We start from the raw sequence: 15039 nt of genomic DNA, 5'->3' as shown, positions 1-15039 counted from the left end.
TACCGCCAACTGCCGCCTTGCGGTCGGTATTGCACATCATTTGAGCTGTGCGTCAATCTAAAGTGTCCGGGCGGGGTTTTCCTTGTCGGGCAGGACAAGCGTTTATATACTCATATTCACCACGGTATAAAACGTGAATGTATGGATGAAAAAATTATTTCTTTATCACAAATTGAACGATAGATACTCTATCTCAAATGGGCAATAGTATTATATCCATAGCTATGATATATAATATAGTTTGAGCCCTGCAAACACCGCCATGTATTCCTATACTTTAAAGTGGCAGCCTTCTTACCACACGGTACACAGCGCCATATGGCGCTGATTGAATTAAGGGGACTTTGTTTTGAAATTTTGGGTGAACTTCCCCTTTAAGAAACATTGGTATACTGGTATGATAATGTCAGTCTCACCAGGCCTGGGTCTGACTCCTCCATGTCTAGCAGCCTTCTGATCTCTGATGGAGGGTCCCACGGACTCCGCACCTCTCTCTCCTCCTCCTCCTCCTCCTCCTCCTCCTCCTCCTCATCCTCCTCATCCTCCTCCTCCTCCTCTCTCTCTCTCTGCTTCATTTCTCCTCCTCCTCCTGAACTCTTTCCAGATGAAGATTTGTTCCAGCCCATTTTCCTCTCTACAGACTAAGAGAAGAAAACATCAAAGGTCACAATAGTGGATGTAAACTAACTGTGAATTGAACAAACCTAGTTATTTTAGTTACCTTGTTTTCAGCCTGACCTGTTGACCAAACCTTCCTTTAGTTACCTTGTTTCCAGCCTGTCCTGTTGACCAAACCTTGCTTTAGTTACCTTGTTTTCAGCCTGACCTGTTGACCAAACCTTCCTTTAGTTACCTTGTTTCCAGCCTGTCCTCTGTTGACCAAACCTTCCTTTAGTTACCTTGTTTTCAGCCTGACCTGTTGACCAAACCTTCCTTTAGTTACCTTGTTTCCAGCCTGTCCTCTGTTGACCAAACCTTGCTTTAGTTACCTTGTTTCTAGCCTGTCCTCTGTTGACCAAACCTTGCTTTAGTTACCTTGTTTCCAGGCTCGTCTCTGGGTGGGTTGTGAGGCCGGCTGCCTGCTTTTGCTTTTCTCCTGGTGTTCAGGTCAGTCAACATGCCTCGTCTGGTCACCTGAGAGAGACGGTTCCTGGGCAGAGAACTCACTGACACACACAGAGACACAGACACACAAAACGTAGCTTAGACCTAGAACACTACCTCTGCAATGGCTCATCTTCTTTTTTTTTCAATTATTATCTTTTATTTGCTTTTAACATTTCATTTACATACAGTTGTAAAATGCAAGTTATAAATATATAAATTACATTTCCTAACTAAACAATTACTAACCCTTCCCCGACCCTTCCTAGTACAAAAAAAAAGAAAAAACTATCGAATGCATGATTTACTTTAAGACCATGATTGTCTGTGCTACTACCTGAATAAAATAATAAACATAACAAAAAGAAAAAAAGAAAAAACAGGCAGACAAATATAGAATATAAAAAGACAATATCCACAATCTCTATGCTTCAATTGGCTCTCTCCAGTTCTATACCCATATTTGGTATGTAATCCATTGCCCGACCCCAGATCTTCTGAAAGTGTATTATTTTTCCTTTCACATTATACATGATTTTTTCAGGTGTGCAATAGGATAGGAGTTCTGCCCACCATTGTTTAGTCGGGGGAGGGGGTGCAATGGCTCATCTTAAAGGGAAGAGAGACAAACAGTCCAACACAATCATGACCTCCCCCCTACTTTAAACTAGACCACAGACCCCATGATCCCTACCTGGTCTGTTCAGTCCTAGTCTCTCATGACGGTTCTCCACAGCCAGAGGGAGCCCCTGTCTTCCAGGTCTGTCTCTGGGACAGGACAGAGAGCGGGGCTGGCCTGCCAGGGTCCTAGTGCTGATCCTTCTGCCACTGGCTGACAAACTACGAGCCCTGAGACACAATATTAGGGTTAAGAAATGGGCTCCACAAGCAAAGATACAAAAACCAGACAAGAGAAACACCCAATCTGAGGGGGACATTTTGAATGAATGAATGAGAAAAAGATTAATATTTATTATTTTTGCACTTTTGTTTTTCACTTTGATTATTGAAATAGATCAAGTGAATGAACAGCTGAAAGGAAACCTGTAGATGTCATCCTGCCGCAGGGAGGAGGGAGGAGCGTCGAGAGGCCGCGAGGAGTAAGTGGCGCCTAGGGGCCGTGAGGGGCAGGGCAGGGCTAGAGGAGCAGTGAGGAGGTCGCTGAGCAGAGCGCAGGCCTCAGAAGTCCTTTGGTTGTACTGCTGTAAAAGTACCCTGTTTAAAAACACACACACATAGTTTAACACAGGCACAGAACATACATGACAGACAGCCACGCACACTAGCTGATCCTGTGTTGCTCAATGGGTAGAGCAAGGCACTAACACTGCTAGGGTTAGGGGTTCCATTCCCACTAGGGCCACTAAAATGTAATACATAATAGCATTCTCTCTCTCTCACACACACACACACACACACACACACACACACACACACACACACACACACACACACACACACACACACACACACACACACACACACACACACACACACACACACACACACACACACACACACACACACACACACACACACACACACACACACACACACACACACACACACACAGGAGATGTACGCACTTGTTTCTCTCCTCTCTGTTCTTCTTCATGGTGGCTCTGTCTTTGTATGTTTGTTTCTGTAGAGCACAACGTCAGCCATTTAATAAAAGAAATGTAGAAAAACGAGGCCAAGCTGTACCGTATCGATATTGGCTCGGTATCAATATATATTTCAAGGCATCCAAAAGCATTAAAACCGCAATATACTTAATAGTAGTGGTGTAATAATGGCAGTGCTGCAATGGCATTTCAAGGTAACGTGTAAAGCGTGTGTTCGGTCTCACCGAGGGTGCAGAGGTGGAGTAAGGTCTGAACTCTCTCCCCCTCAGTCCGTCTATCTGTCTGCGGTACTCAGCCTGCGTCTCCCGCTGTTTCCCCCTCATCCAGATCCTCACGTCTCTCCTGTGCTCCTCCTCCAAACACACCTCCCTCTGCAACACCTCGCCTCTCTGCTGCTGCTGGTGGTCCAGCCTGCTGTCAGTCATATTAGTTAGCTGCTGATAGCCAATCATATCACTGGAAAAAGTCACCCGTGATGTGTATTACACAGGTAGAACACCAGTTACCTCAGATGCATTTTGAGTACTTATTCCAAAAGAAAATTGAGTATTAAAAAAAAGTACACCGTTGGTTTCTATACTCATTAAGACTTTATATATGTTCTGAGATTGTCCCAAAACGTAGTAGTAATTAGTTATATTAAGCAGTGAGGTGCCTCCTCTACCTGTTGATGCGGGCAGCCTGTGTGTGGGACAGTCCCAGGTCGGAAGGGGACAGAGCTCCGTCCTTCATTAACTCTCCCAGAATATCTGCCACATCACTCAGCCCACTCACACCCAGACTGTCCTCCGCACATCTGGAGACGAGAGAGGAGAGAGGAGAGGGGAGAGGAGAGACGAAAGGAGAGTAGAGAGAAAAGAGGAGTAGAGGAGGGTATGAGTGATATCCTGTACATACAGACAGGACACAATACTAGCACCCCAACCCCCCTTTTCTGCCACCCTGGGCTGTAAAGTGGCATATTGTGGTCAGCCAGGACGATCTAGTAGGGATGTTTAGTTAGTGTGCAGGTCATGAAGGAGCTTCTAGCGATGACGTCAAGCTAGATGTGATGACTCCTTTCTCTGCATCTCCCAAAATAATCACCTCGAAGGTCATTATCCCACGTTCACTTTAACATATTAACAACTCTAAAAGTCCCGCTAGCAGCCCAGCTGCTCCTTAGGTGAGATTAGAGAAGCACTGATTGACTGGTCTGGTATGTAGGAGCTGGTATGTAGGAGCTCTGGTATGTAGGAGCTGGTATGTAGGAGCTGGTATGTAGGAGCTGGTATGTAGGAGCTCTGGTATGTAGGAGCTGGTATGTAGGAGCTGGTATGTAGGTGCTGGTATGTAGGTGCTGGTATGTATGAGCTGGTATGTATGAGCTGGTATGTATGAGCTGGTATGTAGGAGGTGGTATGTAGGTGCTGGTATGTAGCTGGTATGTAGGTGCTCCAGACAGTTTCCTGCTTGCTTGGTCCTCAGCTAGCCAACAATTGCTTGTGGATACAGACTTTCACCAACCAATAAAATTTCAATGCAGCCATAGAATAAAAAAGGACTGATTAAAGTTGTCTATTAGTACCTGCTAGTAGAATTGATAAAGTTTTTACCACAACCAAAATGTGCCAGCCTTTGGTCAGAGGCTGCTGTTAAATTCCAAGTCCTGGAGAATAGTACACAAATGATGAAAAACACTTGAAAACGTATAATAAGGACAGATTTGAACTTACATTCCTGACGTTCCAGATGTTCCATGTGCTTCAGCCATCTTAACTTTCATTCCTACAAGCAGAAACACAGTCATTCAACACACAGCACAGTAACGATGGGTGCTACTTAGAAGGAACGAGAGCTGGCTGTAATCCTGACCTCTAGAGCTGCTAGGTGGTTCAGAGAGTGGGTATGTGGGCTAAGGCTTGGGGACGTGGCGTTAATGGCGTATCTACTGGTTACACTGTATCAGTGTCATGTTCTGATGACGGCCTGATTAGCTGAAACACGGCAGCATAAATAAATCATAAGTACAATGTCAGGTCTCTTTGTGGGACGTGCTACTTCTGCCGTCGAACATTTCCCAGGGAACACAAGCATGTGTGCTTCTAAATTGAACAAAGTAAATGAAAGGCATTTCGGAGCATGATGTGTGAAAATGATTTTGCATGATGATGTATAATCATGTATAATAGATCGTTTTTTTTATCCACTTTTTCTCCCATTTCTATATTTTCTCCCATCCCAATTTCGTATCATCCAATTCAACCCTCCCCTGTCACGAACGCTGTTTCTTGCCTCCCACAAGCCGGCTGCAATGTGGACTAAGTCATACATAGCACAAGTCCCCTCCGGTACTTGAGGTAACAGCAGTCGCATCTTTTCACCTGCGCAGCTCGATCTCTCAGTGGCGAGGAGTAACGCGTGGGAGGCTCACGCTGCCCCCGACACTTCCTGATTCTACTGCACAGGCGCACCAACCGACCTGTAGGAGTCGCTGTCCACAACGCCCGATCCCCACCCATCAGTTTCCCACCCCCTAATACGGCCAATGTGTATTAGTATGAACGACCAGCTAAACATGTATAATAGATAGTTATTAATATTTATTATTGTTATATTGTAGAAATGTGTGCAAATGTCTGTAAAGTCTTGACGACATTGAAAATGAGGGTGACCTCAATTGTCTTTTCGAGAATAAATAAAGGTTTGAATTGAATCTTTGAAAATGATTATACATGATGTGAAAATGATTATACATGATGTGAAAATGATTATACGTGATGTGTGAAAATGATTATACATGATGTGTGAAAATGATTATACATGATGTGTGAAAATGATTATACCCCACAGGATTTTGTGAGACTGTGGTGGGTGAACCTTGGCCCCTCTAGGGGGGTCCGGGGGCAATGATTATACATGATCTGTGAAAATGATTATACATGATCTGAGAAAATTATTATAAATGATCTGTGAAAATAGGACTGTGGGTAGTGTTGGTGCGTAGTGTTAGTGTGTGTTTACCTGAAGGACTGTGTCGTCTAGAGGAACAGGGTCTCTGATTGGCTGCAGATGGAGGGGAGAGGAGTCCAGAGGAGACAACATGAACATCAAACTCCTCCTCTTCCTCTCTGAGAGTCTTTGGTTTGATGACAGAATGTGACTGACATCTCCCTGCCGCTAAATACAGGAGATCAGAAATACAGGAATCATAACGTTAAAGATGCAATCTGTGATCCAACTGTAAACAAACGGGTCACCCCACCACTGATAGCTAATCCACAAGACTGTATGTACTAACTAAACCTGACTTTTTTATGTATTTTGACACTAATAGTTTTGTCTTACATTTGTAATGTTTGTAAAAACTAAAGAATGAACCATTTCAATGATTAACTCCTCTCGTAGGCATGACTTTGACTATAATATAATAATAATAATAATAATAATATATACAGATTGTTATTTGTGCAGAACTTGTCACCAGAGCACCGTTTTCACATTCTTCCCCTGGGGAGCTTATCTGTACTTGAAAATCTGAGTTGCATGTGTGAACCTCTCACGGCCCAAAATGTGGTAACTTGACACCTTTAGCTTCAGCTAACCAGAAAGCTCAGTAGGTATTGAAAGAATATAAGCTGCCGACTTAGAACTCTTGACAAATATCAATGGGTGCTTGTTCTCAATTAGCATATTCATAGATCTTTGCATTCTCAATGAGTGTAAAGGCGTAGAGATGCTGCTAGGCCATTTACAGTAGTTTATTGAACAATTTGGTGGAAAAAAACACATTCATACAAATTGTTATTAAATATAGAACATTAATATGGGGTTAGAATACATCTGGAGGGGATCTTTAATAACTCTTTATTTTAGAACACAGACACAGGTTTTACATCAGCTTTCGTAGCTACAACGATGGAGTCAAGAGACATCCTACTCCATGGCGTGACCCTTATTAACGATTGGCAGGATGCCATCATCCTGAGGGGCCTGCTTTTTGCCAAGGCATGACATCGAGCGGCATAAGAGATGCGGGAGACGAGGAGACGAACGGGACTATCTACACACTTGGTGCCTCCTGCACTTCTGCAGGCCTACCAGGCAGCCCAGAGACCGACCTAAGAAGGAGATGTATCCGCTGTGCTCCCTCCGTAGATGATGTTTCCGGACGGCCACCATGGAGGAGTAAGCAAGACAGGATCATCGGTCCCGGAGATATACACATCTACTGACATTTCAAGTGTTTATTTGAGTGATTAGCACCACTATGTCCTTGCTTAAGAGTGTACCGTATCTCTCTATTTTCTCCTAATGCAATCTTATTGTTTAAAGGACTTGTTAGTCTACAATGCCCTCAGAGGGGAGACAGGTTACTATATTCATTTGATTAATGGCTCTGTACCAAAGGGAATGAATGAAAAAATGTATCCTGCTTCCTACAAGTGACTTTTTATTACTTTTATTTTCATGAGTATATTATTATTATTTTATGAATTGAGAAAAGTTTTCCTTCTGTTGTAGTGGTTATTTGCTTCTTAGAATTTTGTGTTTGCTTTTGGCTTATTTAAGTTTCTGGTAAAAATGTGTTTTCAACATACTACATTAACAAGTCCTTACTCTGGAGGTCAAAGTTCACTAGCATTCCCAAGCTCACCTCTATGATGTCACTTCCTGCCCACATGGTATATAGCTCCCATTTTTACAAGCTATCACTGCTAGCCTATTACACTGAAGATGGAACACCTGTTCCGAAACATGTCTGTACTATAGGCTGCCATTAAAAACAATTTTTTTAAATCTGAGAGTGCTGGTCCGGCCTTCGGCTTTATTCTTCTTAAATGTTTGGGATTTCAGCACCCAGTGTCAGATACTGAGAGCGCGGTCTAACTTGACTTTAGAACACAGACACAAACAGATTATGAAACCAGTGATGCAGGGTAACAGACCTCTCTGTGGGACAGATAGACTGACAGTAAAACCAGTGATGCAGGGTAACAGACCTCTCTGTGGGACAGATAGACTGACAGTAAAACCAGTGATGCAGGGTAACAGACCTCTCTGTGGGACAGATAGACTGACAGTAAAACCAGTGATGCAGGGTAACAGACCTCTCTGTGGGACAGATAGACTGACAGTAAAACCAGTGATGCAGGGTAACAGACCTCTCTGTGGGACAGATAGACTGACAGTAAAACCAGTGATGCAGGGTAACAGACCTCTCTGTGGGACAGATAGACTGACAGTAAAACCAGTGATGCAGGGTAACAGACCTCTCTGTGGGACAGATAGACTGACAGTAAAACCAGTGATGCAGGGTAACAGACCTCTCTGTGGGACAGATAGACTGACAGTAAAACCAGTGATGCAGGGTAACAGACCTCTCTGTGGGACAGATAGCCTGACAGTAAAACCAGTGATGCAGGGTAACAGACCTCTCTGTGGGACAGATAGACTGACAGTAAAACCAGTGATGCAGGGTAACAGACCTCTCTGTGGGACAGATAGACTGACAGTAAAACCAGTGATGCAGGGTAACAGACCTCTCTGTGGGACAGATAGACTGACAGTAAAACCAGTGATGCAGGGTAACAGACCTCTCTGTGGTACAGATAGCCTGACAGTAAAACCAGTGATGCAGGGTAACAGACCTCTCTGTGGGACAGATAGACTGACAGTAAAACCAGTGATGCAGGGTAACAGACCTCTCTGTGGGACAGATAGACTGACAGTAAAACCAGTGATGCAGGGTAACAGACCTCTCTGTGGGATCAACAGACTGACAGCTTTGTGCAGCGCTGGTCTTCTCTCCACAGCAACAGGTGCCACGGCTGGAGTCAGAGTCTCTATGGTGTTCACCAGCTAGACACAAACACACACAGGATACAATCTTACACAGTCAGCCCGACAGCAAGACGAGTATGAGACAGACAATCAGACACGGTGAAGTATTATGCAAGTAATATGTGGCAGCCCACCACAATATTGACAAGGCCCACCGCAAATAGATTTCCTAAACTGAAACCATAGCCCTATTTCTTACTTACCAACGATGATGTTGATCGGTAGAGTCCTTTCTCAACACAGTCCATGCTGTTCCTCATACTAACTCCGGATAGTTAGCTACTAATTAATGTGAGGCCAATGAGGGTCGAGCTCCCGTCTGTACAAGCCGACTGAAGCTCACTGGAATCTACTGTTTGTGTGACTGTGGATTACATGTCAGGGAGCTCCAGACAGCTTGTACAGACAGGGGCTTGACCCCCTTGACCTTACATTAGTTTGTGGCTAACTATCACACAACTATGGAGTAGAAATCCTCGCTCAGACACACTGCTTCTATTCTGAGTAGAAATCCTCCCTCAGACACATCTTATCTACACCGGTCTGAAAATACCTGCATAAATTCCTGTTTACATACAGTACCTGTACACACTATATCTATATCTGTATACCCTACCTACGGTTACTAGTATGGCTTACTACCATAGTGTATTTATACCTGTATCACTGTACATAATACTGTAACACTGTACTTACATTGTATTAACAGTATTACTCTGTAGTACTAATTTATATACAGTAAATTCCAGTTGAATCACTTGTACACTGTATATTGTTATGCACTTTACTGTTACCTTTGCACTCTGGTTAGATGACAACTTATTTTCATTGTACTGTACCTGTGCTGTATGATGACAATACATTTGAATCTAATGTAATCTATCTAGTAGAATAGAAATCCCAACGCCAGCGTACCAGTCTGGAGTTAGCAAACTCCATCTCCATGTGGTCAGCGATGCTCTGCAGGGCAGCCAGCTGGGCGTCCATCTCCGACAGCCGGGCAGAGATCTGCGCCCCCGGGGCCTGGCTGGAGAAGGTGCCGCGGGGCTCCAGGCTCCAGGCCTCCAGGGTGCCATGGACCCCGGATGGACCCGGTCCGTCCTGCAGGAGGGTGACGGTCACTGGGTCACCACTGAACTCGGGCTGGCCCCGTGGGGGAGCCTCCTGAGAGAGATCTAATGGGGACAACAGGAGATATTTAGGGACCTGCTGAAATAAAAGCAAACTTAGCAGCTGTTATACCTGTACATATATCTGGGCCATCTGTATAAGAGCTGATCTCAGAGGTCTACATTCATGTGACCTGACTGACCACTAATCCCAGATAATTCACTTCACCGCCATCTTTATTTTTGTAGGTCGCTATGGACGCATTTCAATGGGCTGATGAAACATGAAAAACATGAAAACTATGGCAGTGAAAAACAGTAATCATGAGTTTGTAATTCTGATTCTGTATTCTGTTGTTTTAACTCTGACAGCCGAAACCCACCGAACGCGGGACGCGGGCGTGAGGTGGGCGGGCATGAGGCGCTTCACTTTCGTTCCCATGTTAACAGGCGTTGCTGTTCACACCGGCCGCGTGCGGGCAGGCGACTCGCGGCCGGGGAAGCGAATTTAATCGCTTTGGTTGGATTCAGAGGCGTGCGCCACGCGCATTTTCACAGAAATATCTATCTAGAAATATCTATCTCAATATCTAGCTGCATTATTACCACACATATAGATGTTGTTCAACCAGCTAATGTGTCTGTATCTTTCCCAATACTAAGGAGTACAGTCACACTGATTTCATAATTTTAAAATTAATTCTAACATTCTAATTAATTATATAATAACTGGTTATACATGCAAAATGGACAATAGAACACTGGAACTGGAAATCTTTAAAGAAAATCTTCAAACAGGGACTGACTTTGCATATAGACTAGGCATTTACAGCTGTTCCAATGTAAATGTGCCTTCCTCCATGCGCTTTCGCCCGCTCTGAAGTCGCTCGCTGTTCTCGCACGAAACCTGTGCGTGCTTGCACCCGCACCTGGTGGGTTTCGTGCGTGATAGTGTATTCTGCCTGTTGTTTTAACTCTGATAGTGTATTCTGCCTGTTGTTTTAACTCCGATAGTGTATTATGCCTGTTGTTTTAACTCTGATAGTGTATTATGCCTGTTGTTTTAACTCTGATAGTGTATTCTGCCTGTTGTTTTAACTCTGATAGTGTATTCTGCCTGTTGTTTTAACTCTGATAGTGTATTCTGCCTGTTGTTTTAACTCCGATAGTGTATTATGCCTGTTGTTTTAACTCTGATAGTGTATTATGCCTGTTGTTTTAACTCTGATAGTGTATTCTGCCTGTTGTTTGAACTCTGATAGTGTATTCTGCCTGTTGTTTGAACGCCGATAGTGTATTCTGCCTGTTGTTTGAACTCCGATAGAGTATTCTGCCTGTTGTTTGAACTCTGATAGTGTATTCTGCCTGTTGTTTTAACTCCGATAGTGTATTATGCCTGTTGTTTTAACTCTGATAGTGTATTCTGCCTGTTGTTTGAACTCTGATAGTGTATTCTGCCTGTTGTTTGAACTCCGATAGTGTATTCTACCTGTTGTTTTAACTCTGATAGTGTATTCTGCCTGTTGTTTGAACTCTGATAGTGTATTCTGCCTGTTGTTTGAACTCCGATAGTGTATTCTACCTGTCGTTTTAACTCTGATAGTGTATTCTGCCTGTTTTTGTTTTGTTTGTTTTTTAAACTCTCATAGTGTATTCTGCCTGTTGTTTTAACTCTGATAATGTATTTTACTTGTTGTTTTAACTCCGATAGTGTATTTTACTTGTTGTTTTAACTCTGGTAGTGTATTCTGGGAACACTACCTGGTTGAGTTACGGACGGCAGGCTGTCCTCTGCAGTAATGGAGGAGTGGTACAGAGCCGTGGAGGCAGCGTTGGTGACTGAGGCAGCCATCAGATGGAGCTGAGCTGAGGTTGGGGGAGAGGGCTGGCGAGCCGGGACGTCCCGTACTGCCACGGACAACTCCTCCAGCAGGGCCCCATCCTCCAGGTCAATAACATGGAGGAACTCACGACCACCCATGTCCTGAGAGTGAGAGTGAGCGTGAGAGTGAGAGAGCGAGACACTTTAAAATGGACCTAGAATAATCTTCACCAGAGAGCTGATTCTAATTGACCAGTATTGTGTTGTGTTGTATTGCTTTGTGTTGCGTTGTGTTGTGTTCTGTTGCGTTGCATCATGTTGTGTTGTGTTCTGTTGCTTCCTCCGAAACATGTGTAGCCAGCCCACCGCTTCTTTTCACCTGGCAGCGCGGACTCTCACTGGGGGAGTGTAACGTGTGGAAGGTCACACTACCTCTCCTAGATCCTTCCCTTGCTGTGCAGGCGCCCTGACCGAACTGTAGGAGTCGCTGTTTACAACGACCAGGACACACCCACGCCGGCTTCCCACCCGCTAACACTGCCAATTGTGTTAGTATGGATGGTCGGCCAAGCCGGAGGCACCACAGCCGGATTCGATCCCACTGGCTCTGTGGTGGTAGACAGACGCTTAGTCCGCTGCGCTACCCGGCCGCCCGTTGTGTTGTGTTCTGTTGCATTGCGTTGCACTGTGTTGCATTGCATCGTGATGTGTTGCGTTGCATCGAGTTGTGTTCTGTTGCCTTGCGTTGCACTTTGTTGCATTGCATCATGATGTGTTGTGTTGCGCTGCATCATGTTGCGTTTCGTCGTGTCGCGTTGCATTGTTGTGTTCTGTTGCATCGTGTTGAATCATGTTGTGTTGCATCGTGTTGTGGTAGGGTTCTCACCAGGTTCCTCTCTGATTCCTGTTGGCCCTCTGTGTCTCTGACAGGAGGTTCTCTGGGGAACCGCAGATTCACAAACACATCAGGAGGGAGAACCGCAGCAGAACATCGTGCTGGGTGGGGCACACAAACAAAACAAGTGCATGCGTGAGAAAACACACACACATACATACACGTCACACACACACACACATAATTATAACTAATGATGCTGAAAGGTCAACGATAACTAATGATGCTGAAAGGTCAACGATAACTAATGATGCTGAAAGGTCAACGATAACTAATGATGCTGAAAGGTCAACGATAACTAATGATGCTGAAAGGTTAAATATAACTAATGATGCTGAAAGGTCAAATACAACTAACACACATTGTATTACGCTGCACCATCATGCAATGTACTTAATGAAGTTTTGAGCAGAGAACTTAAAGTTGTGCATGACTGGGTAGTATGTAATAGACTTGTCCTTAACATCTCCAAGACTAAATGTATTGTGCTGGGAACAAGGCACAGGTTATCTACAAATCCAAAGCTTAGTTTAAACTTGTGTAATTCGGCAGTTCAACAAGTTGAGAGTACTAAACTCCTTGGAGTGATGCTGGATTGCACTCTGTCTTGGTCTCACCATATTAATTATATTGTTTTGAAAATGGGAAGAGCAATTGGTATTTCCAGGAAATGTGCTTCTTTTGTTGCCCGTCCTCTTTTATGTCAGATAGTTCAAAGTTTAGTTTTATGTCATCTTGACTATTGCTCTACGATGTGGTCAGATGAAGCTCCAGGTTGTCCAGAACAGGGTTCACAGCACGGTTGGTACTGGGCTGGTCACTAAGGTCTAATGCATGCCCGCCTCTCTTGGCTTAATGTTGAAAATAGGTTGTCTTTTAATACACTTGTGCTGTTCAAGTTGGTCATGAGCAGTAAAACTCCTGTTTTTATACACAAACAGATTGTTTATAGTAATACTGTGCATGATCATTACACTAGAGGGTCCAGTAGTGGGCAGCTTGAATTGCCAGGTCCTAGAACCAGCGCTTTGGGGAGATCTTTTATTTTTAGAGCATTGACTCTTTGGAATAACCTGCCTCAAAACCTCTGCTGCATTTACAGTAAATTATCTTAAATTGTATTTAACACTGTAAAGTATTTTTGTTTTGTTTTTTTGTTTTCTGTTTCTTTCCTCGCATGTCATTTTTGCCATCTTAATTGTTTCATTATGCATTGTGTGTTGAGTACTGACTTTTAATCATTTTGTTTTGTAACAATAATTGTTTTTGTATGTTTTTTTGTGTGGACCCCAGGAAGACTAGCTGGTTGTTATGGCACCAGCTAATGGGGATCCGTAATAAAATAAAATCTAAATGCTGAAAGGTCAAAGATAACTAATGATGCAGCAGTAAAGTGCCGTACCTTCAGGAGTCTGGGCTGATAGGGCTTTGTCTACATGTGAGTCAGGAGAAGCTGAAATAGAAACACAAACGCATCATATTAACAGCTCCATGAATCAGAGTATATACAACAAAAGTGCTAGACACCTATAATTACTGCAGCTTGCCTGTAACCATTGGTAACCACTTATGAAAGAGAAAATACCTAAGAGTAGATAAAACGCTGGAAAAGCATGATATTACTGTTCTACTGTGACTTGTTTACAAGATCCATTAATAACGTACATTTATCTCAAGTTTCAAGTTTCTTTAATAGTTGTCATACAGAAGTACAGAATACTTTTGTACAAAATGCTTCTTACTGTTGCGCTCCAGAGACTGTGCATGACAAGATAAGTATGAAATAAAAACATAGTAAAAATAGTAAAAATTAGAAGTAAAAAAAGAGGTCACAGTGTTCAGTTTAGACATATGTACAATGTTCGTAGACGTAGTTACCATACAATATACAATACTGTGCAGTGTACTAATATACAATACTATATAGTGCAAGGCATAAATGGACGAGGTGCAGTTTAGGTACAATTCACAGTAGGTGTACGAGTTGTAGTGCAAATCCTTTATCAATAAATATAAAGTGTAAGTGTGTTTGTGTGATCTAAAGTGTGGAGAGTGGGTGCTGCAGTGTGTTGTTTGTTTGAGTGAGTGTGTGCGTGTGGGTGTGTGTGCTGTGTGCATTTGATGGTTGTTGCATAGTGATTATTGTTCGTTTAGCGATTATTGTTCGTTTAGCAGCCTGATGGCCTGGGGATAGAAGCTCCTTCTGAGTCTTTCTGTGCTCTCATATATCAACACATGGCAACCATAGTTTTGTACATAGAAGCATTCAGAGAAAGGCCTCTATTTCTTGACTTTGTTTCAGTACCAGGTTCTGTGTTGGTGCAGGCGTCATGGCTCTCCGGGGGTCTCTTGCACGAGGAGGCAAAGAGGTGCAGCTCAGCTGCAGTGGAAAAGGCCTGGTCCAACAGTCTCTGACCAGTCAGCAACGACTCAAAGGAGCCTGGGAAAACAGGTTCAAGTGATAATCCACTAGAATACCGGTAGATCCTTATTTTTGTTTATTTTGGTATCTATTAGTAACCCGTGCACGTCCTACCAGACACAGGTGATTAGAACAGCCAAGAACATCAAATGTAAAAGTATTCATGAACTGTTTATATAATCACTATTGTGTTCTAACAGTTGGTGATAGAGAAATACACTGTATTTACATGAAAATGT

At 43.4% G+C, this 15039-nt stretch overlaps 1 protein-coding gene across 1 annotated transcript in view; it reads right to left on the bottom strand.

The window, feature by feature from the left end:
* The window catches only part of cplane1 (ciliogenesis and planar polarity effector 1), a 91663-nt gene that overhangs the window by 4012 nt on the left and 72612 nt on the right, over positions 1-15039 (bottom strand). Inside the window, exons 42-56 of the mRNA XM_084324946.1 lie at positions 14684-14818; positions 13781-13831; positions 12370-12479; positions 11423-11645; positions 9468-9727; positions 8468-8570; positions 5733-5888; positions 4445-4496; positions 3394-3525; positions 2954-3143; positions 2691-2746; positions 2149-2319; positions 1799-1953; positions 1036-1166; positions 417-506 (exon numbers count right to left, since the gene is read on the bottom strand). Coding sequence (XP_084181072.1) covers positions 417-506; positions 1036-1166; positions 1799-1953; positions 2149-2319; positions 2691-2746; positions 2954-3143; positions 3394-3525; positions 4445-4496; positions 5733-5888; positions 8468-8570; positions 9468-9727; positions 11423-11645; positions 12370-12479; positions 13781-13831; positions 14684-14818 — 2015 coding nt within the window. The remainder of the gene's footprint in view (positions 1-416; positions 507-1035; positions 1167-1798; positions 1954-2148; positions 2320-2690; positions 2747-2953; positions 3144-3393; positions 3526-4444; positions 4497-5732; positions 5889-8467; positions 8571-9467; positions 9728-11422; positions 11646-12369; positions 12480-13780; positions 13832-14683; positions 14819-15039) is intronic.

The sequence above is a fragment of the Notolepis coatsorum genome, assembly GCF_963971535.1.
Source record: "Notolepis coatsorum genome assembly, chromosome: 11".
In the NCBI taxonomy this organism is placed as follows: Eukaryota; Metazoa; Chordata; class Actinopteri; order Aulopiformes; family Paralepididae; genus Notolepis; species Notolepis coatsorum.
Note: the sequence above shows the minus strand (reverse complement) of the source record. Positions and strands in the feature narration are given on the sequence as shown.